The following is a 27,369-nucleotide window of genomic DNA, read 5'->3' on the forward strand; positions in this document are numbered from 1 at the left end:
TTTATTTATTTATTTATTTGAGAGAGAGAGCGAGAAACAGCATGAGAGGGGATAGGGTCAGAGGGAGAAGCAGGCTCCCTGCCGAGCAGGGAGCCCGATGCGGGACTCGATCCCGGGACTCCAGGATCATGACCTGAGCCGAAGGCAGTCGCTTAACCAACTGAGCCACCCAGGCGCCCTAAGACTCAAATCTTAAAGCCGTTACAGCTCTGCCTTTCAGGTAGGAGGTTATCTGTGGCAAAATAGTACCTAGGAAACTCACTGAAATAATGGTTTAGTTTATAAGTCAGCTTCAACATTTAAAAAAAAATTGTGGTAACATTTACCATCTTAACTATTTTTAAGTGTAGAGTTCAGTACTGTTAAGTATGTTGACATTGTACAACTGATCTCTACATCAAGATATGTTTTAACCCTTAAGGTTCCTCTAAAGACATTTGATACATTGCTGTGATCAGAAGACAAAACTAAGTTAGTTACTCAGCATTTGTTGTAAAAATATCAAACACTTTCCCTGAAGCGTTTATGAGATTCTCAGCCATACAAGGCGATGATGGGAAGAGTATAGCTTGGAAAACCTTAGTAATCCTTAAGAAAGTATAATCCGGTACATGATATGGTAAGTAGATTTTTTCAAAACTTACCACCAGTATTCCTACCTTTATTCAAATTATAAGTCATCATACCTGCTTTTTGTAGGAAATACCTAAACCATAGGAAAATATAGAACAATTCCCCAGTCTTACCTTTTAAAACAACTTGTTTGAGTAGACTGCCTAGGCTTTCCTGTCAGATTATTATTTTTCTTTCTTTTATTATGATTATTCCTTCCTATTATTATTTTTCTTCCTTTTGAAAAAATCTCAGAGTGTTTTTTAGAATTTAATCTTTCTCAGAAAACTTTGTCTTAATTTTTAATTAAAAAGTCTCTTTTTCTGGGGCGCCTGGCTGGCTTATTTGGTAGAGCACATGACTCTCGATCTCAGGGTCATGAGTTCAAGTCCCATGTTGGACGTAGGGCTTACTTAAAAGTAAGTAAATAAAATAAAAATCAGGAAAGGTTTTTTTTTTTTAAGTCTCCTTTTCTGCTAGCACCTCTAACTGTTTTTAAAAGTTATTTTATATTTTAACTGTAAGCAAATGAGGAGAGATTGGATTATATCATTGAATTCGGCCACTTTTTCTTTTTAGTACTAAAACCAGAAACCTCAACAGCTATAACCAGAAACCTCCTCATGTGTCATACTGGCAGAAGGGACATTTCTGGTTAAAATCTGGGAAGCCAATGCTTTCTTCTGAAGTTACAGCTAAATAGTGACCAAGTCGGATGAAAGGGTTGCACAGTCGCTTCCATTTTGAAAATGGCTTTTAGTTGTGAAGTAGAGAAAGTGTATTGGAGCAAGGAGATCAGCCTGCCTCTCTTTCCCATGATTGCCTCAAGATGCACTTTGTTTTTTTTTTTTAAAGATTTTATTTATTTATTTGACAGAGAGAGAGATAGCGAGAGCAGGAACACAAGCAGGGGGAGTGGGAGAGGGAGAAGCAGGCTTCCTGCCAAGCAGGGAGCCCGATGTGGGACTCGATCCCAGGACCCTGGGATCATGACTTGAGCCAAAGGCAGACCTTAACGACTGAGCCACCCAGGCGCCCTCAAGATGCACTTTGATTTGGACAACTCTGGGATGGTTTTGAAGAGAAACTGTCTGGCTAAAGAGATTTAATCCCTTCCTGGAGTTGTTTAGAAATGCCTGGCTGCCTCATTAACACAGATTTAGGTGCTTAACACAAATTAACACAAATTTAAATGCTTTTGAAATATCAATGGATGTCACCAGATGGCAATTTGTCAGTGCAAAGTGGGTTTTCTCTACAGATTGCCTAGTAAGTCTTCTTGACTTGGTCTTGACAGATCCTACCTATAACGATGAAGCATGTCCAAGGTCAGCTAATATTATTTTGCACACCTCTTTGTTTTCCTAAAAGCCTGGCCCAGAGGTGCTGAATCCAGGCCGAAGGACTTAGCATGTTGGCTTAGTGACCTATGGGTCTTCTAGGCCTAGCTTCATTGAAAGTGCAATCATTGCTTCCTTTTACTCTGGCTGGTCATGGAGAGTTCTGTGCCCAGGCTGTGGGGCACAGAAGGCTTGGCCCCTGTTTTCTAGGTGCTTGCCATCTGAGATGTGGCCTGCCACCAGGGAAGAAAACACACGTTCAAGGGCCCTTAGTCAAGGGATGCCCGCACCTTGGCTGCTGTGTGCTCTGCCCCAGAAGGAGCCCCGATTAGTACTGCATTCCTCCGCCTCCCCTGCATCCTCTCCTCTTCCCACCCCTCCCTCCTCACCCTCGGAGGCCCCGTTCATGGGCTCTGCGGTGGTGCACTCACTTTCAGTAAACTGGGGAATTCCGCCTGAATCAATAGCTTCAGCTCCTCCTTCGAAAGCTGGTCTGGATCACCTTCTTTGGCTGCGTATTTTTCAAAAATGCTCTTCAGTTCTTCGGGAGACTTTTTTATGCTCATCGTGGTGGCCTGTCAATTGGAAAAGAAATGAACTCACCAAAAAGCTGAAGCGGAGTTTTATATTGATGATTTTGCCAGCAGTTCAGTGCCTTTGGGCTCTTTCCTTGGTGTAGTAAAAATAATCATCTTAGTATGTTAAATGTCTGTTCTTAGAGTCCATCTGTGAGGATATGGTCCCTGGAGCCAAACCCTTTTATTAGTAATCGTGACATTCTCCACTTTTTATGCACCTGGTCTGTGCTCTGTAGGCTGTGGTCTCCAAGAAAGCTGACCACAGCTTTTAGCTTCTAAATTACTGGAAATATCTTTAGATGGCACCAACCCACTTTTTCTCCTGACCACTATCTTTCATACCATTCTGGAAGGAAGCAGAAGAAGCACCAGATTGTACTAAAATCACATTTACCTGGTTGCCCAGCAGCAAGACAGCTAGAGGAATCAAAAAGTAGGAGTGTGAAGAGTTGAGCAGGATCATGACTTTTATAGTCTTCACAGACACACCACCCTGATTATAAAATTTTCCTTTTGTTTGCCATTTAAGGGTAATTATTAATGGTTTTTGAAACCCAAGCTTAAGACTGCATGAACCTCATAATTAAGGGCAAGAGCCAATAAACGGCCACCTCAACAGTTGCTTAATGGTTCAGAGTCCCAAGAGTAAACTTGGATTTTTTTTTCCCCCTTACATTATATTTTCCCTCCAATGTGGCATTATGATATTTGCTCACTGCTCGCATTTCAGAAAGCTTAACTATGGAGGGTTGGGATATTTTTCAGTTTAATTGCATATTTAGGCTTGAAACAATAACTTTCTTCACATCCAGAAAAAAAAAAATGCTATAATGGATGGTCAATCCTCTAGAGTTTAAGAAATTGCAGTATGGCCGTTGAAGTCCCTCTGATGTTTTGTACAGATTAGGTGCTTAAATATTTGAATAATTGAATGAATGAATGAACAGAAGTATCATTGAGAAGTAGGCTTAAGGAGTGGGGAGAAGATACATAATAATTTGTGATTTTATTTAGCAAAGCAAGATTACCAACTAGCATGGTAATTTTTCAACTTTTTCATTATTTGTTGCTCCCATATCTGCTTTTTTATTTCTCATTACCCCTTTCCTTACCACATACATGTATATATAATTTTTTTTTATTGAAGTATAGTTGACACACAATTTTATATTTTCAGGTGTACAACATCCCCCCAAATATATATATATATATACATAAATGAATATACATATATATATATATATATTTTAAGATTTTATTTATTTGACAGAGAGAGACACAGCGAGAGAGGGAACACAAGCAGGAGGAGTGGGAGAGGGAGAAGCAGGCCCCCCCGTCAAGCAGGGAGCCCGATGTGGGGCTTGATCCCAGGACCGTGGGATCAGGACCTGAGCCAAAGGCAGATGCTTAAAGACTGAGCCACCCAGGCGCCTCCCAAATATATTTTGTTAATCATTCTAAAAACTTGCGAAAACACTTGACTTACTTTTATTCAATTGGAAATACTTCAAACTTGTGCAACTGCCAGGATTTAAAGTTGAAGACTAAATTTATTTCTATTGGAAAGAGTTCCATGAAAGAACAAGGACATTTCCAGAGGACATTAATCTGATACTGATCTAACTCACAATAAAGGTTTCCAGATTGACTTTAAGAGGTCTTATCAGCTTTTAAATACTTGCACGCTTCCACACTTGTATAATTTTGTCTGACCCTTCATTATATCGTGTATAAATTGAGCGTTGTACTATTGAACTGTATTTTTCTCTGACAGTTTTTAGTTCTAAACTTCTAGGGCCTTATTTACCTCGGAGAACAAATGTGAAATCTTATAGTTTCTTAAAAACTACCCACCCCCCCCAAAAAAAACTTCCCACCCATCCTGAGCATTTATCATTCCATGTGCCTTCACTGTCCTTGTATATGTTATTCTTGCTTTTATTACAGATTCTTTGACTTTGGTATTCACCAATGTTGAATATATAGGAACTCACTTCTTGGAGTAAAGATAAGCATTTTGGGTTTAGTTGTAAGATTTTATGCAAAAAGATTCTGATTTTGGCAATGCATTTTAATCAAGATTTTAGAGAATTTCTGGTGTTTTTATACTTATGCTCTGTTTTACTTGGGAGGAAGTTAGCTTTTGTTGAACCATTGTAGCAAAAAATACCTTTTTCTTCCAAAACCTTTAAAAAATTTTTCCAATCTACAGAAAAGTTGCCATAGTCGGTGAATACAAACCTACCTTTTGCCCAGATTCATTTATGAATCAGTTGCCAACTGATTTTCCCCCTTAATACCTTAGCATCTTATCTCCTAAGGACAACGACATTCTTCTATACAACCACAGCGCCATTATCACAGGCCAAATTCACATCTCTCCAAGTGTGGAAATAGCATCTTAAGTCATCTGTTCTCTCGAATTACCACCTGTGAGCTAAACTCAACATGGCAGTTGTTGTATTTCTTGAGTCTATATTGAAGAAATGGTTTTAATAACTATATAATGTATAACTGTATAATTTTAATAACTGTATATTATAGGACAGATATATGTTATGTATAACACATGGCATATATTGTATATATGGGTGTGTGTGTGTGTGTGTATGATATTAAGTCTAAGAGAAACATTTGGGACAGTTTTGGTTAACAGTCTTTCAGGCTACACGTCTTTAGTTTCAGGGGAGGACCTCTGATTAAAAGAGGCCCAGTGCTGGGGCACCTGGCTGGCTCAGTTGGTAGAGCAAGCAACTTTTCATCTCGGGGTTGTAGTTGTCTACACACCCTGTTGGGTGTAGAGATTGCTTAAAAATAAAATCTTTTAAAAAAATAAAAAATAAAAGAGGTCCAATGCTATTTGTTGTCAGAACTTAGGCTTGTAGTAAACACTGACAGAGCTTGAAAAACGACCCATGGGTTTTAAATGTTCCCTTGCTCTCCTGTGCCAGGCACATCTCTCATCTCTTATGTTTCTCTTTACCTATGGGCTTAAGTGTGAGGATAAAGGTGCAGTGGGAACCACGAAATCCACCAATAGATATTCTCATGAAACATTAACTAAAAATATATGGAGACAGGCGATAAACACAGGGTGTGTTCAAAAGAGTGCATTTTGAAACTAGAGAAGGGGGAAAATGACAGGCATAAGATTGGTCATGGAAAAATGGAGAGGCAAAGGTTATTTATCACCTCACCATTCAATTGCTTGATCTTTGGACAGACTTAAGTTTTTCTTAGGGAAGCCGAGAGTAACTTATTTGCAAAGCTCCGATACCACAGGGTTCCATGGCTGTGTTATTCGATTCGAAGTCTACAGCGGGCAGTGCCTTGAAAAGTACCTTTGGAAGGGGGTCAGTGTCAGTCCCTGCAAAACGAAGTGGGCAGGCAGTGCTATCCTGGGTTCGTGTTGTCTTTGATCCTGAGGTTCAGAAAAGAGCCTGATCACTAAGGCACAGCTATCCCTAAATGCTGTGTGACAGCTTCCCCTTGCCTGCCTACTCTGTGCCCTACCACCGACTTCACCTTCTTCTGATCGAGGGCTGGCTCTTCCCGTGGCTGAGTGCCACCCTTGGCCACAGTACCCTCTGTGGAGTGGATACTGCTGTTATCCCCAGTCTACAGAGACGTTCAAAGACCAGCTCAAGGTCACAGCTCTGGGCAGTGCTAGAGCTGGGATTCTGGTCCAGGCCCAGGCTGCTCCCTCAGCCACCATGCTGCCTGCCCCTCTCAGGAGGAGGGCTTCTGTGAGGAGGGCTGCTCAAGGTTAGAGTGAGGCCCAGAGGTAGGATTTATGCATTACATTCACACCTGAAGGCATAAGAATGTTCTTTTTCTGACGGAAGTAACGTAGGCCTTCTTTTACTGGTGGAAAATGAGTTGAAAAGATTGGAAAATACATACGTATTTATGGGCGTGCTCAGTGCCTTCACCATTGTGGATTCCATCATCCTGCTGCTGGTGATGAGACAGGCTGGGGAGACAGACAGGGAAGTAACAGTCCTGTATCAGGTGAGAAGCTCAGCGGGACCCATGCACGGCACTCTTCCTCCCCGCCTCCCTCGATGCTGAAAGGATCCGCCTGTAGCTCAGGACAATCCGCAGCATCTCAAAGACCCCATCCATTGCTCCTCGGCTGTCCACCAGTCCCTTAGTCCGCTCTGTTCGTTTCTGATAAAAATCCAGGGAGATTTAATTATGGAGCACTTGATTGGAACCTGACATTGTGTTGAACTCTGATGGAGACAGAGAAGAAGACCCAGTCCTTGTGCTTGAGGAGCACCCCCCTTTAGGCAATGAGAGGAGGCATGTAAAGGAAATGATGGAGGGGGTTAAGGTTGTATACGATGAAGGACTACATTAGTTTCCTGTGCCTTCTGTAACAAATTACCACAAACTTAGTGGCTTAAAACAACACAATTTTTTTTTTCTTACAGTCCTGGAACTCAGAAGTGTAAAGTGGGTAGGCAGGGCTACCATTGCTTCTGGAAGCTTTAGGGGAGAATCTGTTTCTTTGCCTTTTCCAGCTTCTGGAGGCTGCCTGCTTAAGGCCCCTTCCTCCATTTTCAAAGCCAGCAAGGTAGCACCTTCCAATCTCTCTCTTTCTTTTCTCTCTGACCACCACTTTGTCATCTGTCTCCTTCTCTGATTCAGACTCTCCTGCCTCTGTCTTATAAAGACCCTATGGTTAAAAGGGCGTCTGGGTGGTTTAGTCGGTTAAGCGTCCAACTCTTGATTTCAGCTCAGGTCATGATCTCAGGGTTGTGAGATAGAGCCCCTCATCGGGCTTTGCGCTCAGTGTGGAGTCTGCGTGAGATTCTCTCTCTCACTCTCCCTCTGCTCCTCCCCACACTCTCTCTCTCTCTCTCTCAAATAAATAAATCAATCTTAAAAAAAATTTAAAATAAAGACTGTGTAGTTACATTGGGCCCACCCAGATAACCCAGGATAGCCTTCCCGTCTCCAGAGCCTTAATTTACTCATGTCTGCAAAGTCTCTTTTGCCATGTAAGGTAACCTCTTCACAGGTTCCGGGGACTAGGGCGTGGATCTCTTTGTGGGGTCATTATTCAGCCTACCACAAGGACTAGTTCAAGATGAATTCACAGCATATAGGTGATTTATTTGGTAAGGTGAGCATGCTAACACGGTGTTAATTATGGGTCAGTTAAGGAGAACAAGAGGGTGTCCCGAAAACATGGGCCCATGTGGAATGGTGGGGAGAAGACATTTTAGGAAAAGTAGTGAAGAGGCGATATATATGTAGAGGGGCTGGCGGCGGGGGGGCGGGCGGGGGGAGCAGAGGAGGCATCAGCAATGGACCTGTCTGGCCAAGGTGGAAACCACAGGTTAGAACACGTGAGGAGAGCATAGCCAGACTGGGTTCCTGAATGAGGTGTGGAACCTGAGTGCCACATGCGGAAGAGTGTCGAGTTGATCGGTAGTGATGGAGGCTACTAGAGCTAGCGGTGTAACACAGAATGAGTTCATACTTTATGAACACCCCTTGGTGGGAGGGAAGCTGACTTACCTCACACACTGGAATTTCATCTTTGATAAGAGAACCTAACTTCCCTAGACTTTGTTGTTAAGGCATGTGCAACGCATGAACCCAGGCTTGAACCCATTACACTTTTATCGTGGGCTGCAGAAACTTCAGTAAAGGTTAATTAGTGCTGTATTTATCCTTATGTGGTACTTTTACATCTAAAGCTTTATCACCACCAACATTCGTTACTTATTGATCCTTTTTTATTTTTCTTATGCTGTATGGCTGGCTCTGTTCCAAGAAAGGACAGATCTGTGGTCGGGATCAAACAACAGGCAGTGCTTAGGCAAAGTCAGAGCAGGCCAAGGCAATCCTTTTGCAATGGAAGAGGCATTTTCCTCCTACACGCAAATCTAGGGTATTTTGGAAATGTCGGGATTAAAACTAAAGCACATTTGCGTTTTTTTTTTTAATTTAATTTATTTATTTGAGAGAGAGAATAAACAGGGGTGGGGAGGGGCAGAGGGAGAAAGAGGGAGAAGCAGACTCCCCACTGAGCATGAAGCCCACCTTAGGGCTCCATCCCAGGACCCCGGGATCATGACCTGAGCCGAAGGCAAACGCTTAACTGACTGAGCCACCCAGGTGCCCTGCGTGTTTTTTTTTTTAACTACCCCAGTAATGATAAAGGATATGTTTTGAAACTGACGTCTCTCAGGCTTATCGTGGAAGGAATACCAGGCACAAAGATGTTTTCCTTAATTTTGTTGCTGAATCAGGTTGCTTATAACCTGAGAAGCAGTCGGTCGTACTGCAGCTGGTTGGGCCCGGCAGAAATGCACTGTGTTCTCTACCTTCCGCAACCTTCCCCTTCCAGTGTGTTTGGATTGCACCAGCTTGTGCATGGTCTGGGGGTCCTTTGTCTGAGGGTCTGATGAGCATCCCCAGACGAGACCTCCTGAGCCAGACCAGAGAGAACAGCAAGTCTCCTGCCAGTTCTCACTCTGCTTTTGGCCTTTCACTGACGTCTGGGGCATCACTCTGCATCAGAAAGCCACTTGCCTCTGCTCCCTCATCTTCTCTTTAGCATTTTCTTTGCCTTCTCCACTGGTTTCTGTGCTAACACGTTTTAATCAGAGGATCACTGTGGCTACCATTCCTTGGGATTTCATTCTGTGTTATCATTTCAGGAGAAGGTTATAGTTATTGCTTCTGAAAACAGCAGGGATAATGTGAACTAATAGCCTAGTGGAAGGTCGAAATAAGTTATTTCACTGTTTGGGCTTTAAATTTGTATTCTCATTAACATAATACTATGTACAAAGCTTACAAAGCCAACATGTTCCAAAAGGCCTATAATGAAAATATTTAGTAATCCTCACACCCTCTCTGCCACCCTCAAGTCTTCTAGCTGTTTCTCCTGATATTTACCTCCACCTTTTTTTATTTTTATGTATGCATGTAAACTCTGCCCCCAACATGGGGCTCAAACTCACCACCCCAAGATCAAGAGTCACATGTTCTACTGACTGAGCCAGCCAGGTGCCCCCTACCTCCATGTGTTTAAGTAATATTCTCATCTTGCTCTCTCAGAGATTTCCAGATTTCCATTTATGTTAGAGGAGTACTTAATGCCCTCAGGCCACCCCTGTGCCCACTGCATTTTTCTTTTGGAAATATGTAGTAGTCTTGTGTTTGTCAAGTTCATCTCAAGTGAGTGGTAAGGCAGGTTTCCTGTCCTCAGGTAGGTCATTTGAGTTTTCTTAGTGGTTCATAGCAGAACATTTCTTAAACACCAAGCACGCCAATAACTGCACAAACTACGTTCAGAGACTCTTCCTGGGCAGAAGAACCCAACGCAGAAAGTAAGGATGGATTGAACAATCACAGAACTTCTAAGAAGCCAGGGGGGAGTTTATCACTGTGCTCTTCCTACATGGTTCAGATTGTCTTAAACTTAAGCGAAAATTGAGGTTGTGGTGGGTAGTGCAGTCTTATCTGCCCTTTCCTAGAAAATGCATAAGGGGCTGGGCATTTATAAGCAGCTCAGCTTTGAGAACTAGAAGCTAATGCCCTCTCTCACCTCACTCTAGTAATACTTAATCTAGCCATAATTAGCCAACCAAAGAAGATAGCAAATAGATGCCAAGGCCAAGAGCACTTCAGAACTGAGCACTCCATCCAACAAGGGGAGTAATCAAACTTTTTCTCCACCCCTTCCCCTCAGTGACTCTTAGAGTGTACTTGGGACACAGGGTTCAGACGGCTCGGAAAGTTCTGGGGCGCTGATAAGATCATACAAGTTCTGGGAAAATTTTGACCTCAGGAAGTTCCAGTTGTCCAGGCTTCCTATAGAGTAATACGTGGCAGTTAAGATATGGGGGAAGAAACTGAACGAAAGGTTTTATGAGAGGGAAACCTGAGCAGTTCCATTAGAGCAGGTTACCTTGCCTACCTATGGTCTAACAGCTTAAAAAAAACAATAGATGAAACAAAACCATGAGATCATAGCGACTGGAGGTTGGAAAACAGAGCAATGACTTATGAGAATGGGCTTTTCATAAAAATCACATGTTTCTTGGGGCGCCTGGGTGGCTCAGTCGTTAAGCGTCTGCCTTTGGCTCAGGTCGTGATCCCAGGATCCTGGAATCGAGCCCCGCATCGGGCTCCCTGCTCTGCGGGAAGCCTGCTTCTCCCTCTCCCACTCCCCCTGCTTGTGTTCCTTCTCTCGCTGTATCTCTCTCTGTCAAATAAATGAAATCTTAAAAAAAAAAAAATCACATGTTTCTGAATTTCTGTGAAGTAATCATAAAGATAAATCTGAAATTATTTGGTCTGAGTTCATTCCTTACTTCTGTCATGGATTCATTCAGTGTACACCCTGGGCCAGTTCCATAGATGCAAGGGGATGGGAATGCCATGTAAGGAAAAACAGCTCTCAAGGATTACAGTCTGACACACAAAGCGCTCTACAGACATGAACTGAGGGAAGCACAGTGGCAGGGAGGGTAGGGATAGAGGGTCCTGACTAGGCTATGGCGCCTGGGAGTATCCGCTCCCCATAGGAGTTCATATTGATTGTTGAGCTAAGATCCCAAGGTTGAGGCTGGTTTAATTTAGGAAAAGAAGGTAGGGGAATGGGAGATGCTCTGGGTAGAGGAAACAGCATGTGCAAAGTCCCGTGTGGGGAGGAAAGAAGATGCATTGGAGGAACGGAAGAAAGGCCACACTGACCAGAACTCAGGGGACGGTCATGGGACGTGAGGCTGGAGGACTAGGCTGGGCTGATACCACTCAGTCAAAGATTTCAAGCTGGGGAAATACAGCTACTTTGCCTGCAGTGTGCAGGGTAGACTGGGGCCACGTGAACGCGGGGCAGCCGTTTGGAAAGCTCTGGCTATATAGCCCGGGTGAGGGGCTGTGGTTTGGGTGGTGGTTGGAGCCATGGACGGATGCCGCAAGTCTGGAGGGGGTGAATTGATAGGACTGGACACATTGGAGATGAGGGATGAAGAAGAGGGAGAGATCCAGGGTGGCCCTTAAGTTTACGACATACAGAATGTGCTAGAATGGATGACATTACCTCCCTTTTTGTTTAAAGGAATCCTTCTAAGGTTTTCTACAAAAAAGTATCTTTGGTGTACTTTTCCACAAGGATTGGCAGATTTGCTTATGGAAAATCTTTAGGGAGTGAAGTGGGCAGTTGGGGAGGGATGTGAATAGCAAAGTGAGAGGTCCCAGAAGGCCGGAACTTGAAGTGTGAACATTGCCTGGAACTGACAGCTTGAGTAATGACAGGAGGAAGGTCATAAAGAGGCTCTTGATAAATTTTTTACAAGTGATTTGAATGAAAGATGAGAAGCAGAGACGAAAAGAGAGCATACCGTGAGGGCTGTGTAAAGCATGGCTGTATTTGAATAAGAAAATTGGAAGGAACGATCAGATTTTACTGTTTAGGGAACATCCTTACCCCAATGATCATTACTCTAAAAGTAAAGCTTGGGGATGCCTGGGTGGCTCAGTCGGTTGGGCGTCTGCCTTCAGCTCCGGTCATGATCCCAGGGTCTGGGTCCTGGGATCGAACGCGCATGGGGCTCCCTGCTCAGTGGGGAGTCTGCTTCTCCCTCTCCCTCTCCCTCTGCCTGCTCTGTGCTTGTGTGCTCTCTCTGTCAAATAAATAAATAAAATCTTAAAAAAAAAAAAAAATAAAGCTTGAAATGTGGGAAATGACATTTGTATGAGATGGCAAAACCAGACTTGTTTTGTTCTCTAAGGTGATTGATATGCCCGAACACAATCCTGGCAATTTGGGAGGAACGATGAGGCTGGGAATCCGAAGAACTGTTTTCAAAACGGAAAATTCAATATTAAGTAAGTTTCTCCGATCATTGGTTTTATGACAGTGGGTGTGGTTAGCATGGCTCTGCACAGCCCGAGGCTAACCCTACCCCTTCCACCTCGCCAGCTTCCCCTTCCAGGAGCCCCTGCTGCTGCACCTCTTCCTCCCACCTGCATTCCCCGCCGCCCCCCTCCCCCCAAGCCCTTGCTAGTCCTCCTGCTTCTGGATTCCTCTCCCTGGCAGGGTTGGGAAACTGTGAATGCCCCTTCTCATTCGATGTCCACGACACGCTGCCCGGGGAGCTCCTTTGTGATTTGCTGCCGCTCCTGGAGATGACCTTGCCCCTGGGAGCAAGTTCTCTCCAATCCACCATTCTCTCCACTACACTGAAACCAGCTCCCTGTTTAATTGTTTCATGTCTGACTGGTTTTAGCCACTAATTTACGAACTTCGTGGAGGAGGAGAGCCGTTATGTCTGAGAAGTAGATTTCTCTGCTCCCCCAGTAGCTTGGGCATAGGGAGAGCAAAATATGATGTGGCTTGCCGTCTGCTATTTGCCCATCTTCTACTCCCGATAAGGTTATTCGAATTTTTGTGGCACTTTTCTTTCATAGATGAACATTTTATATGAGACTAACTTAAAGTGAGAAAACCCGCAAAGCCCTGAATTCAATTTAATATATTTTGAGTGCCTACTCTGAGCCATAGGCACTGTGCTAGATGCTGCACATCCAGCCATGCCCGGGACAGCTGTTAGCCCTGCTGGCCTCAAAGCAGGTGCAAAGAGTGTGATGAAAGGGAACGTGCGAGGTGCCGAAAAGCTGGAAGGAGAGAAAGGGAACCCAGGTTTCTTGGGTATCCAGCATCATTCCCGTGAAATTATAAGCATATCTTAGAAAAATGCCTTCTTGAAGAAGAATAAGACCAGGAGTATGGGTTTCTCCTTTATGGGTGAGAAACAGCTTCTAAAGAATATAAAGCTTCCTAGTAAGAATGAAATTTAAAAAGGAAAAGTTTCAAGGTACACACATTTCTCTACTTTCTCTGGATAAGAAACCATTGCTCTCTAAGTGACTTTTTTTCGTTCAGAATAGAAGAATTTTTTTCTCTTCTTGGATATTAGCAGTGATTCTGCAGCTTTCCGATGTTTTCAAATCCTTTGAAACTTGGTTCAAATAGTTGCCTAAGAGACAAAAAATGGTTAGTGAGAAATGTAATGTTTTAAAATTGTATCTTCTGTAAAGGGTTCGGTGCTCATCGAACTAAGCTTTTATAAAAGAGCATAGTGTTCAAAATATTGAAAATTTGCGTCTGTCTTGATAGAAATAAGACTGATTTAGGGTTTGTTTTTCTTTACAGTAGACATAAAAGTAATGTCGATGATTTTTATGAATCTTAAACACACTAAGAGCTTGTTGCTTAATTAATATCTTTGGCCTGCTTTGAAAAAAATTGTTAAATAGCTTTATTGTGATATAATTTATATACCATACAATTCATCTGTTAGAAGTATACAATTCACTGTTTTTTTTCTTAAAGATTTTATTTTTTGACAGAGAGAGACAGCAAGAGAGGGAACACAAGCAGGGGGAGTGGGAGAGGGAGAAGCAGGCTTCCCGTGGAGCAGGGAGCCTGATGCGGGGCTCGATCCCAGGACCCTGGGATCATGACCTGAGCCGAAGGCAGACGCTTAACGACTGAGCCACCCAGGCGCCCTTCACTGTTTTTTATTGGATCCAGAGTTGTGCAACTATCACCACAGTCACTTTTTGAACATTTTTGTCACTTCAAAAAGAATCCCTGTTTCCTTTAGCTATCACTGCCCCCCCCAACCAGTTCTCAGCAACCATTAATCTACTGTCTCTACCAATTTGTCTGTTTTGAACATTTCATATAAATGGAGCCGTATGCTATATTTTGTGTTTGGCTTCTTTAACATCGTGTTTCAAGGTATATGCACATTCCTTTTCGTGGCTGAATAATAGTTCACTGTATGGTTAGACTACATTTTGTTTATGCGTTCATCACTTGATGGACATTTGGGTTATTTCCCAGCCTGCCTTAAATTTAAACTGTGCCTCCTAGTTTGCAAAATCATGTGCGTATATGAACCTACGATTCCCAGGAGGCATAAGGTTTTGCCCTCCCATTTGCGCCAGATCTTCCACCGTTCTCCAAAAGGGTTGTGTTGGAGATAAGAGATAAGAATATGACCACTGTGCATGGCTCTACTGAGTGTCATAGAAATAGAAAAACAAATAGCACCATAGTATTTTGTGGGTTTCTTCCCCTAGTCGGTATATTTCTTTTGTAGGCTTTTTTTTTTTCCCCATTCACATTTCTGCAAGGTGCTAGGAACAAAATACATTTGCCTACATAGCTTCTGAAAATAATGTATAGTTTGGATGGACAGCATTTGATGCTATTCATTCTTTATTTAAATTTGATTTATGGGCCGGTGATGGCAATGCTCTGGATTAAATGGAAAAACAGAAAAGTAAAGGGTTTTGTTTTTTTTTTTTAGTAAAAGAGAATACTTTGAAATAGGACCAAAGCCTAAAGATGTTGGTAGACACAATGGCTGGATTACTAAAGTAATTCTAATTTTTATATTCATCAGGAACAAATTCCTCTTTTTTTCTTAGTCACCTGTTCATTCCTTAAGGTTCATGAAAACTAGGTATTTGTTTTTTCTTTTTTCTTCGTTTTCAACCACTTTACTGAGGCATCATTGACATACACGTATGCAATGAGATGAGTTGAACTTGAGTTTTCTAAAGTGGAGATTACAGGTATAAATTGAGTTGGACCAAAGTACTAATCATCATTTGCTCTGTTTGTAAGAAACATGTTCCCAGAGGCTCACTCCTGTCCTGCATTCTGGATGTATGTGCTGTCCTCGCCTACAAAGGCTTTTTCTTTTTAAAGGACTAAGGGCAGTGTGTGGGGAATTGTCAAAGCTGGTTCACAGGTCTTCACAAATAAGATATTTTTTCTGTAACACTTGACCTTAGTATTAATTACACATTCATGATGTTTTCGAAACTTTATCTATCATGCTTAGTTTTTATATAGCCTTTTGTTGTAGAATAATGTTTTATGTACCTAGTCTTTGTGTTTATTACTTGGACATATAATATTTCATTGAATTAAGGAACCATAATCTACTGATTTCTTTCTTTTTTTTTTTTTTAAAGATTTTATTTATTTGACAGAGAGAGAGATAGTGAGAGCAGGAACACAGGCAGGGGGAGTGGGAGAGGGAGAAGCAGGCTTTCCGCCAAGCAGGGAGCCCGATGTGGGGCTCCATCCCAGGACCCTGGGACCATGACCAGAGCCTAAGGCAGACGCTTAACGACTGAGCCATCCAGACGCCCCCTGATTCATTTCTTATTGCTAAACACTGCAAGTTGTTTCCAACATTTTGTTAGAAAAATGCTGATACAAACATCTTGACATACTGTTTATATTCTTTTGATTGTTTTCTTAGGATAGATTTCCAGGAGTCAGACTATTAGGTCAAAGGGTATGAACGCTTTTATTACTGATAATTCTGCCAGATTGTTTGAAGGAAGAGGTGAACCAGTTCATAGTGATGTTAACTACACTGTACTGTTCTTGCTTTCTCTAGTCTTTTTGCTAGTATTTTTATTATTTTTCTTTTTGCTCTCCTTGCAAAAACAAAAAGGGCCTCTATTAGAGTACTCTATTTTGCATTTCTTTTCATTACCACAAAGTGGAAGTTTCCCCCCCACCCCAAAATGTTGGTTTACTTGTGTATATACTGCCCATGTTCCTACTAACACTTAAACATGTGAAGGGAGAGATCTACCAGCCCAGAGTCTATAACCTAAATGGCCTAAACCAGGGGTTGATAAACGTTTTCTGTAAAAGCCCAGATAGTACATATTTTCAGCTTTGGGGGCCACATGGTCTTTGATGCAACAGCTGTAGGCAAATATGTAAGTGAACGAGCGTGGCTACGTTCCAATTTATGTTCCTTTATTTATGGACACTGAAATGTGAATTTCTTTTTTTTTTTTTTTTTTTAAAGATTTTAGTTATTTATTTGACAGAGAGAGACACAGCGAGAGAGGGAACACAAGCAGGGGGAGTGGGAGAGGGAGAAACAGGCTCCCCGCTGTGGAGGGAGCCCCACGCGGGGCTCGATCCCAGGACCCTGGGATCATGACCTGAGCCGAAGGCAGACGCTTAACGACTGAGCCACCCAGGCGCCCCTGAAATGTGAATTTCATGTAATTTTTGGGCGTCATGAAATATTATTCTTCTTTTGATTTTTTTTCAACCATTTGAAAATGTAAAAATCATTCTAAGTTCAAGGGCTGAACAAAAACAGGGGAATCCTGTTTTGCCTCAGAGTTTCCATGGCTTGCCAAACCCTGGTCTACACAAAAGAAGCACAGGCTGAATGAAGGGTAAGGCCCAGGCAGTGAGGCTGTTACCCTCCTGGGGAGCGTTCAAGGACATCTCCCAGCTTGTCCACTTGCCTGCCAAAATAGCCTATTTAGTGTCAGAATAAGGTCAAGAGGGCTTTCGGAAACCATTTGACCCAATCAATATTTTTCAGCAAGGAAATGGGCACAGAGGGGAAGTGGCTCATGGTCAGTGGGTGGTCAGAACAGGCCGGGACCACTCTTCTTGCATAGTTTCTAGTCTTCTACTCCAACAGATGGCCCTGGTTCCACAGCCCACTGTTATAATCACTCTCCAAAGTGCAACTCTTAAAACAGGCATTTTACTATTGTTAAACTCCTTCAACAGCTCTACCCTTCAGATATGTATATTTCATTGCATGTAAATTACACCTCAATTTTCCAAAACAACATTTTATCTGGATACATAGATGGCAGGACTTGTCTCATAGTGAGACCATTACTTGGTTGATTAACTCATTAGATGACATCTGAAGAGCAGGGAGAAATGGTGCAGAGCAGGTAAGTATTAAACGGGGTGCTTTGAAGAGTGAGAAATCTAGAAAGAGGTATGTTTAGAGATGGAGTGGGTCAGGCTCAGGTGAGAGAGGAGCCAGGGAAAGCACCAGGGAGCTTTGTTATGAGAGGGTTTTGAGACTCCAAAAATAAACTTTATCTGTGTGCTTGTGGCTCTCCACTGAGTGTGAGACATGGGAACGTAGTAAAGTACAAAGCAATTCAGACAAGGTTCAGAGCTCATTACGGGGATGGCTGATAACTTGTCTGATGGTTATTGTTTCCAAAATATTACAGTCCTCAGGTTTAACTTTTTTGGTCAGGTCCCAGATATGTTGCTGAGAGATCCAGGAAAGGAAACATGTCTTTGTCTGTGCTGAGTGTGGTTTTCCAACCTAACCACCACCGACCAGAAAGAATATGCTTTTGGACCATGCAGGTAGCATGTTTTAATGCTGCTCAATCTGGTGTGTATATGCACTGGTAGGAATGCTAGAGTCAACTCAATTTAAAGCAATCCCATATTTGATATGCATTTGAGAAACTCTGTCCTCTAAACCAACACCCAAATGGTTAGGGAGCCCTTGCCTTTAGAAACAGGAATCCTGCTGGGGTGGAAAGGTGCAGAGCAGACCTGAGTGCTTGGGGTAGGGGTAGGGGGTGTGGGAGTTGGGCAGAGGAGGGAAAGGGCCACCCCATGAGCATAGCGCTGGGCCGCGGGATTGTTAAAAGTGAGTGGGTGCCATTTTGCCCTCTAGGGGTGTCCAGTCCAGTGGAGAACGTGCCATAACATTTTGGAAGGAATTAGAAGCCCTCTTCAGTGCAGTGTATGCAGCTGGAGACCAGGCCCTGGTGACTTCCCATCAGAGTTCTGAGAAGATGACCCCTATCCTCAGGGCAGACAGCAAGGGGACAAATGTCAGCTGGCAATGGAGGCTGGGGAGAGCTCCTCAGGATGATGCTGCAGGGAGTGTGCCAGAATCTAGGCTGGAGGAGGCCATGGCAAATGGAAGTTGAATGCTTTAGGAGAAGACTTAATTCCTTTTTGGGATCTTCTCTGCATTTCCTCATAATAAGGGGGAGGACTTGGCTAAAACACCTGGTTCTGCCTTACTGTAAGAGAAAAAGGGTTTTATTCTGAGAGAACAGGCAGCAGGCCAATTAGGGAGGTATGGAGTGAGTCCCAGTGTTAAGATCTGGGTTAAATTCATGGCGTTGGAAATGCAGATTGGTCAATCTCGAATTTGAAGGGACTGAAGGAAAAGGGGATATGGTGGAACCAATTTTCACTGGCTAGAAAAATTGCTCTTGCTTTCTTATATTTTATCAGGGCATGGGTAGAGAAAAACAGCTTCTAGTTCTTGGTGTGATTAGATTGTTAGGAAGTTTAAGAAAATAATCATGCCGTACAAAAAGCCTTGGCTCGGTTAATGAGGTGATTTACAAAACAGTTTAAAAGAGGCCACCAGGGATTTAGGGACGCCGAAAGTCCGTGCCACAGTGAATTTGTCGTGCCGAGACCTACGGGAAGGGAGCGCGGTGGGCCTCCTGAGCGGAGTGTGCCCGCTGGCCAGCCTCCCGGCCTCCCTGCTGATGGGCCACGCTGCAAGGTAGCTCTCTGCCCTGCTCCTTCTTGTCTTTTGCTGGGGAAACCCTTCTCTAGGGTGTATTTGTGGATATGGGGGCTTACAGGTCTGGGACATGACTTAGCTCCTTTAATCATGACAACAGGAGGCATGTCCCTTACTGAACCGGCCCTGTGCCGAGCATCTCCCCCGTGGGAACTAGTGGAGTGGCTAACAGCCCAGTCTCACTGCCCCATTCATTGGAGACCCCCTCCAGTCCCAGCTCTCAGTCCCTCGCCGCGTAGCTACTTAACGCACGACACTGAGGTTTCTGCATCTGGAAAACGGACATCAGAATGCCTCCTGCCTCATGGGGTTCTTGTGAGCGTTAAATCAGTTATACATGTGAGTCCTTCAGTGCCTGGCACAGAAAAAGCAGTGTTCGAGTGTGGCTGTTAGGATCGTTAATGTGAAGGGTATATTCCAATACAATGAGACCTGTGAGTCTCTCAAAGCTCTGGGTATGACCTAGTATTAAAATACCATGTGATTCAGGGGCGCCTGGGTGGCTCAGTTGGTTAAGCGTCTGCCTTCGGCTCAGGTCATGATCCCAGGGTCGTGGGATTGAGCCCCGCATCGGGCTCCCCGCTCGGCGGGGAGCCTGCTTCTCCCTCTCCCTCTGCCTGCCTCTCTGCCTACTTGTTCTCTCTATCTCTCTGTCAAATAAATAAATAAAATCTTTAAAAAAAAAAAATACCATGTGATTCAGTAATTCCACTACTGGGAATTTACCCAAAGAAAAATAAAACACTAATTAAAAAAATATATATGCACCCCTATGTTTATGGCAGCCAAGCTATGGAAGCAACCTAAGTGTCCATCGATAGCTGAATGCTTAAAGAAGCTGTGGTACGCGCGCGCGCGCGCGCACACACACACACACACACACACACACACACAAACACACACAGGAATGTTACTCAGCCACAAAAAAGGACGAGATCTTACTATTTGCAATAACATGGATGGACCTAGAGGGTATTATGCTAAGTGATGTAAGTCAGACTGAAAAAGACAAATACCATATGATTTCACTCATAATGTGGAATCTAAAAAAACAAATGAATAAATAAATGAAAAGCAGAATTATATAGATAAATACAGAGAACAAACTGATGGTTGCCGGGGGCGGGGGTGGTGATGGGCAAAACGGGTGAAGGGAAGTGGGAGATACAGGCTTCCAGTTATGGAATAAATAAGTACGGGAATAAAAGGTCTGGTGGCAGACGGTAGCTACACGTGTGGTGAGCACAGCGTAACATACAGAGATATCGAATCGCTGTGTTGTACACCTGAAATGAATGTAACATTGTATGTCAGCTGTACTCAAATAAAAAAATTAAAAAAAAAAAGAATATACTAAAAAAAGAATGGGGTCTGCTAGGACAGGGGGAGGGGAGAAGGGGGTGAGCCTGAGGAGAAGGGGAGCAGGCATCCTCCTTGCCTTACACGTTCTCTCCAGTCCCTCTGTTCTAGTCTCCTTGCTCCCTACCTGCTAATATGGACTAGCAGAAGCATACAAAAAAGTCTAAGAAAAGAGATGTTAAAAATGGGATAAGAATACTAAGTCGGGGTGGGGGGAAAGAGATACAAGCAATGAAAAAACATGTAACGCTGTAATGTGGAGTTAAAGGCAAGGATTCACATTTTAAAAATAGAAAATGAGCATTTTTATACTAGCAAATTGAGATAAAAGCAGATCACGAAAAATAAAATTAGAGAAAGAGGAGGAGTTTAGATGCTTAAAAGAAATGAGATGTTTTATAAAAACTGAAGAAACGGTATACCAAAATCCAAAAGTAATAAATAAAGAAGGAGAAAGATAGTGGCTGGCCCCGCTTGCGCACTTTCTAAGCATCAGTAATGAGGACGTTCTCTGCATCGTTTCGGTTATTCCTTTAAACACCCCAGGACCCGGTCGGATTTTGCACGAGACAGAAGGGCATCTTAGCCAGCTTAAGTCATCTGTTAGAAAGTCACTCAGCTGATTTCTGAGCCTGAACTCTTGACCATCTCACTATATCAAATAGCTGGACCTTAATTAAAGAGGGAATAGAAAGACCGAAACAGCTCACAGAACTGAAAGCTGCCTTGTGCTGAGAGCCCCCAAGACAGGGTTCCACAGGTCTCTGGGGGGGTGTCTTGTGGGAGAAGAGCAGGGAGTGCAGAAAGTGAAGACCCCCACCTCTGGCTTCTGAAAGCCAGTCTGAAACCACATGCTTGGCTTGAGGAGGGACACAGGCACTGAATCAACAAAGGACTGAGCAGCTGGGCCGGTAGGACTGGGCTGGAATGCAAACCAGTCCAACAGCCAGGTGTAAGAAATGCCACAGCTTAAGCTCAACGCTCTCCAAGCGTTGGAGAGGTGGTAGGGAGTGGTGGGGACTGGGGCAAAGTGACAAGCACTTGACCCCTCAAAGGAGTAACCGCTCAAACTGATAGTTGCATGAAGAACTGTGGATTCACTGTTGCCAGTCTTCTAAATTTTCAAGAGAATCTGGAAATCTGAAGTTTTATGAGAAATCTCCTGGTTTCTAAATGTTGGCAACTTATTCATTTTTAAAACACTGTGTGTTTGCCAACACCATGCAAGCCAAATACACCAAATATTCTATACCCTGGGCAGCCTCTTGGGATCTCTGAAGTAGACAAACACCAGCAGCCCCTTGCACATACACAGCGAACTCTAGCCCCTGTAGTGCCTAATTAGCCCAGGGCACGGTTCCGGGCAGTCTTAAAAGTGAGTCAAATTGAGACATTGGTACAGCAGTTAAAAGATGTTTGGGCAGGGATGCCTGGGTGGCTCAGTTGGTTAAGCGACTGCCTTTGGCTCAGGTCATGATCCTGGAGTCCCAGGATCAAGTCCCGCGTCGGGCTCCCTGCTCGGTAGGGAGTCTGCTTCTCCCTCTGACCCTCCCCCCTCTCATGCTCTCTCTCTCTCTCATTCTCTCTCTCAAATAAATAAATAAAAATATTTATTAAAAAAAAAAAAGATGTTTGGGCAAAGGCAAGGCAGTTCTGCCTAGAGGGAAGAGGTGACAAAGCCCATCAGGTAATGATTTTACCTTTTGGACATGCCATGGGTGATTTCTTCTAGCCCCCTGGAAATAGGAAATGTGGAGACCAGGTGGAAGATAAGGTTCAGAAGATACAGAATGGGGGTCAAGAGCACAGGGGGGATGGCTTTCAGGAGTGAAAGTGGGGGAAGAAGGGAGGGTACGGTTCTGGGCAGGTGTCCCCAGTTGAGGATGAAGAGCTAGTAAATGGGGAAGGAGTAAAGGTCACAGATGGGGAAGGGGGGAGTTACTCATGTCCCAGCTGAAGACACATCTGCTGCATTTTTTTCTGAGAGCAGTTCAGTAAAATAACAGGAACAAAAGCCAAGTTGCAAAGGATGGGGATGGGAGGTTTGGATAAAGGGTAAGTTAGGGGAAGAGCGAGCGGTGGGGGCAAGAATGGGGCTGTATAGCCTTTTACTTTTTCAAATTTTAATTGTGGTAGAATACACGTAACATCAAATTTATCATCTTAACCATTTTTTAAAAAAGATTTTATTTATTTATTTGTCACAGAGAGAGCACAAGCAGAGGGAGAGGGAGAAGCAGGCTCCCTGCCGAGCAAGGACCCCAGGGTGGGACTCAATAGCAGGACCCTGGGATCCTGACCTGGGCTGAAGGCAGATGCTTAACCGACTGAGCCACCCAGGCATCCCCCGTCTTAACCATTTTTAAGTGTACAGTTCAAAAAGAGAGCGAGGGAGAGTGTGTGTGCGTGCACACAAGCAGGGGGAGGGCCAGAAGGAGAGGGAGAAGCAGACTCCCAACTGAGCAGGGAGCTGGATGCTGGGGAGCCCCATCCCAGGACCCCCAGATCAGGACCCGACCCGAGCCCAAGGCAGACGCTTAGCCGACTGAGCCACCCAGACACCGCCTCCCCCCCACTTGCTTCTTAAGGGAACATGAAGCTTATGTGCAGTTAATCTCTGTTGCATTTGATTTTGCCTCCAGAAAGACTAGGATAGAAAAGAAGACTGTGTCGCTTTGTTGAGGATTTCCCTCTGTGCCTAAGATCATCGCAGGGCACGAGTGCTTGATAAATCCATCCAGAGAACTGCTCCTCACAACATGGTGTATCTACCCCTCAGTCTTTTCACTCCACACCCAGATACACTCTGCAGTCAGCGGCAGCTAGTGGCTTGCCTTGTCACTGATGGTCATTGATTGTCCTCCTACAGCACTTTCAGCGACAGTATGGATCAGCGGTGCCTAATCCGGAATGCACCTGGAGTCGCTCGTGGTGCTTTGTAAAAACCCACATGCCCAGGACCTCTCCTGAGAGTAACCAAATCAGAATCCCTGGGGCCAAGGCCCCGGAATGAGCAGTCTTGGTTTTATTTTGTTGGTTTTTTTTTTCCAATAGAATTGGACAGGTAACATTCTGAGTTGACTCTCAACATACAGTTATAAAGGAAATTTTAATTTTTTTCATGGATAGGGCAATGCATTAGTTTTATAAATTCATTCTTGACAGATTTGTAAGTGATCAGGGAAGAATTTGACTGCATGAAACAATATTTCCAAAGTCCTGAAAATGTTTCATTATATACCATATATGTATATATAGAGAGAGAGAATGAGCCATATATTAAACAAATAGTTATTTATTTATTTATTTAAAGATTTTATTTATTTATTTGACAGAGAGCAAGAGAGCACAAGCAGGGGGAGCAGCAGAGGGAGAGGGAGAAGCAGGCTCCCCACGGAGCAGGGAGCCCAACACAGGGCTCAATCCCAGGACCCTGGGATCATGACCTGAACCGAAGGCAGACGCTTAACCAACTGAGCCACCCAGGCGCCCCTAAACAAATATTTATTAAGTACCTGCTTCTGTGCTAGACACCAGTTGACTGGTTGCAGGAATTGAGGGGATGGGTCCTTATCTTGTCCATCATCTTATAGAGCTCAGGTTCTGGCTTCCATTCTTTCTACTTGGATTTCATAGTCTAGAGATAACACTAGCAGTCACATGGTTTACTTACGGTTCCAAGCGCTTTGTTTAATCCTCACAACAACCCTATGAAATAGGACTATCACAATCCCCATTTTACAGATGAAGAAGTGAGGCAGAGGGGTGAAATAATTTGCCCAAGCCACACATCCATTCAATGGTGTAGTGCAATTTAGAGCCAGGTGGCCTGGTTCCAGAGTCATTACACAGCCCTGTCTTCCTGTCACATTTGCAATATCTTCGCAAACACAAAATTTGCCTTAAGCCAGGCAGTATGCGCAGGCCATCCAGCTTCAAAAGGTCACGCTATATCCTGCTAGTCCTGATGACTTGAAGATATAATTCCTTATATCCTAATTCGGAGATGTTTGCCATTTTCTTCACCATCTGTTAGTATTTTGGCTCTATTATTGGATTTCAAAGTCATCTGTTGTAATGGAGAAAGCAGAGAAGAAATTTTGGACCATAGGAAGAAAAGATCAATCACAAAGTCAGAGGTCCTAAGGGAATCAGGATCCTCTCCAAGTTAGGTCCAGAGCTTTCAAATGATTTTTCTTGTAACTTCACAATGACACATATGCTTCTATTTTTTCCAGCTGGTTCATCATTGTGCTATTAGTTTCCATTTTTCCTTTCATTTTTATGAACCAATAGCTTGAGTACAAAGGCTCTGTCTTGAATGACTGCATTCTTGGTGGCACGTTGGAGTTCTCTCAAAGTAGCTCCCTGTCCCCACGATTTCCAATTTTTCTAGAACGCCTGTGGTAAATATTCACTATGACTAACATCACCCCCAGGGAGCTGGGTCTACATGGACAAAATTGCAAAATAGAAGTTCAGTCGTGATAGATGATCATACTGAGTCATAGGAGAATGCAACCGATTTGTGCTTTCTTTATCCAAGTCAAAAGCTGAGAGAAGACACGAGGCATTTGGTCTCTCTTGGTTCTCTGCTCCGCAGCCTTATGGCGTCTCAGAGAGTCTGACAATCCCCTGCCTGTGGAACTGAGCCCTGCTCCCGATTCTGTTGGAGTTGGGCGATGTGTTCCAGCGCTGGTGGCAGGTCTTCTCCTCCCTTGGCTGTGTGCCAGGGGCCTGCGTCATAAGGGCTGGCGCTGAGGGAAGGGTGGTTGGTCCCCTCCCATTGCTCCAGGGCTATCACCCACTTGGTGCTAGTTCATCCTGCTGCTCCACATGATGGGGGGGGCTCTTCTTGAGAGGGGTCTGGTGATGGATGCCATTGCCATCCATGTGACACCGCAGTCACTGGACCCCCCCCCCGATCACCGTGCCCGTTGCCTAATAGGTCATGCCCAACGTACTGCTCCGGACTGCGGCACCCATGGCGACATGGGCACACTTTAGCGACACATGACCGCCAGCCACGCACTCCTGGTTAAGAGCTGTTGGTATAGATGTGCTCTCATTTAATCCAGCACTCCTCTGCGCCTGGTGCTCAGCTTGTTTCCAGTTGTTCGCTGTTAAAGAACGAAGCAGTGCACATCTTCGTGGTGAACTCTCTGTCTTCGTTTCTATTTTCAGGGGTAAATTCTTAGAGGCCAAATTTTTAGAGTCAAAGGACAGGCATATTTTTAAGGCAGGGTGTAAACCAATTTGGCCAGTACACAGAGGCAGCTGGTGTGGTGGAACAAGTGCGGACCAGGTGTGAGGGGTCCTGGGCTCAAGATCGGACTGTGCTGCCAGTGGGCGGGGCTTTGGGCAAGTCCTTCAGTTTCATTTCCATTTTTTCGGTTTCATTTTCTTCTTTTGTAAAATGAGCCCTGTTAGGAGTCTGCACAGGAGCCACGGTGCTCAGATGTTACTCCGCCTCTCAGTACTTAGTGCAGGCAGGTGTGGAAAAGGACAGCCCATCTGTTGGACTTCATGGTGGACTTGTATAACAGAGGGCTTCCCTTTATGCAGTGCTGATGGCTTACTTGAGAATTGCTTCAGGGTTTCCAAAAGCTATTGCTGTTCTGTACTGGAAGAGAAGAAAATCTAGATGACTATCTGGAGTCCAGGTAATTTTTAGGCCTCCGATATATGGCTAGAGGTCAAAGAGACATCCTCCACACATATGCTCTGGATGTGGTTCCAAAGCTGATTACTTTGATATTAATTTCACTCTTGTATCTTTACAGGGAAACTTTATGGTGATGTCCCTTTTATAGAAGAAAGACACAGACATCGGTATGAGGTATGGCCTACACACTGAATTACTGTGGAATGTAGATGCTTAGTTCGAAGAATTCCAGTGATTACAGGCGGACCTCTGGAAAAGGTGTCCAGCTCGGTGCTATCCATCGGGCTCAGGGGAGTCATGCCAAATTTACCAGAGGAGGGCAGTTGGGACGGGGACACTCTTCCCTTCTTGGCTTTTCAAAGGCAAAATCTTACATATCTGCACATAGGACACATCAGGGTTCTAGGTTACCCTAACTGTTGTCTCCTAGACCAAGATAAGGGCATCATCCTTATCCTTAACCCCCTGCCCTTTATTTTGGCAGGTTTGGGAAAAGAGAACTTACATCTTCTGAACCATATGCCTCTCGGGATAGGGAGGCATCTCTGGCTATCACATAGCGGATTCTTCATTTGGGAACCTCTTCGGAAGTCTACATTGAGCATGAGGCTTAGTGTCACATGATTAATAAGAGTTATCGTTGAGATTGTCACATGACAAGCATAGGTTCCTCAAAATGCGGGCTGTCTATACCAGGGTTATTGGAGTATCAATTATGATGCTTTTGGTTAGTTAGAATCAAAATCCCTGCTCATTATTCACTCAAACCAGCCTCAACAATAAGGAAATTTGTTATATCTGGTAATAGGTAGTTCAGAGGCTGAGTAGGCTCCAGGCATGGTATGATCAGGGCTTCAACTATTTCTGGGATTCTATTGGCCTTACCTTTTTCTGTGTGTTTGCTTTGCCCTTAGGCTGGTCTCTCTCCTAGCTGCAAGGTGGTTACCAGCCGCAGCTGAGGCAACACGCATCTCTCTTAGACATGGAAGTTTTTCTTCAGCCTGATTGGATCAGTATAGATTACCTGCCCACCTGTGAACTAGTAACCATTGCAAGGGCAAAGCTAAACCAGGGTTAAACCTGGGTTCTTGCATTATTCATCAGCCTATAGGTATAGGTTTATCACGTTTGGCTTAGACTAGTCAGGGCCAACTTCTAGAATGGGGGAGATGGAGTCCCATGAGTCCTGTGGGGGCGGCGTAGATGCCGGAAAAAGTCAAGGGTTCTGTTTGGAGGGAGGACCAATGGGAATCGATGTCGGGTAGGCTACCAACAGTGTCACTACAATTAGGGAGCAATTTGATGAGTAGAGGCCATTTTTGGTCTTCTTTCCACTGGGAACTGGCCCAGCTGGTGGGACCAGAAACTATTGAGCTGCTTTGCCTAGGTGGTAGCCAGGAGGTGTAAGA

General features: G+C 44.1%; 2 protein-coding genes across 6 annotated transcripts in view; one reads left to right on the top strand and one right to left on the bottom strand.

Moving 5' to 3' along the window:
• The window catches only part of S100G (S100 calcium binding protein G), a 7,218-nt gene extending 4,221 nt beyond the window's left edge, over nt 1-2,997 (bottom strand). Inside the window, exons 1-2 of the mRNA XM_081809290.1 lie at nt 2,925-2,997; nt 2,384-2,527 (exon numbers count right to left, since the gene is read on the bottom strand). Coding sequence (XP_081665416.1) covers nt 2,384-2,527; nt 2,925-2,993 — 213 coding nt within the window. The 5' untranslated portion in view covers nt 2,994-2,997. The remainder of the gene's footprint in view (nt 1-2,383; nt 2,528-2,924) is intronic.
• CTPS2 (CTP synthase 2) overlaps nt 1-27,369 on the top strand; it is a 94,620-nt gene that overhangs the window by 49,613 nt on the left and 17,638 nt on the right. For all 5 annotated transcript variants that reach the window (XR_014141388.1, XM_081809123.1, XM_081809120.1 and 2 more), the window contains exons 14-15: nt 12,292-12,388; nt 26,079-26,134. Coding sequence is in view for 4 of the 5 variants with exons in the window: in XM_081809123.1 (XP_081665249.1) it covers nt 12,292-12,388; nt 26,079-26,134 (153 nt within the window). In the remaining variant the exon portion in view is untranslated. The remainder of the gene's footprint in view (nt 1-12,291; nt 12,389-26,078; nt 26,135-27,369) is intronic.

This window comes from Leptonychotes weddellii, chromosome X (genome assembly GCF_054177405.1).
Source record: "Leptonychotes weddellii isolate Sample4059 chromosome X, ASM5417740v2, whole genome shotgun sequence".
Taxonomy (NCBI): Eukaryota; Metazoa; Chordata; class Mammalia; order Carnivora; family Phocidae; genus Leptonychotes; species Leptonychotes weddellii.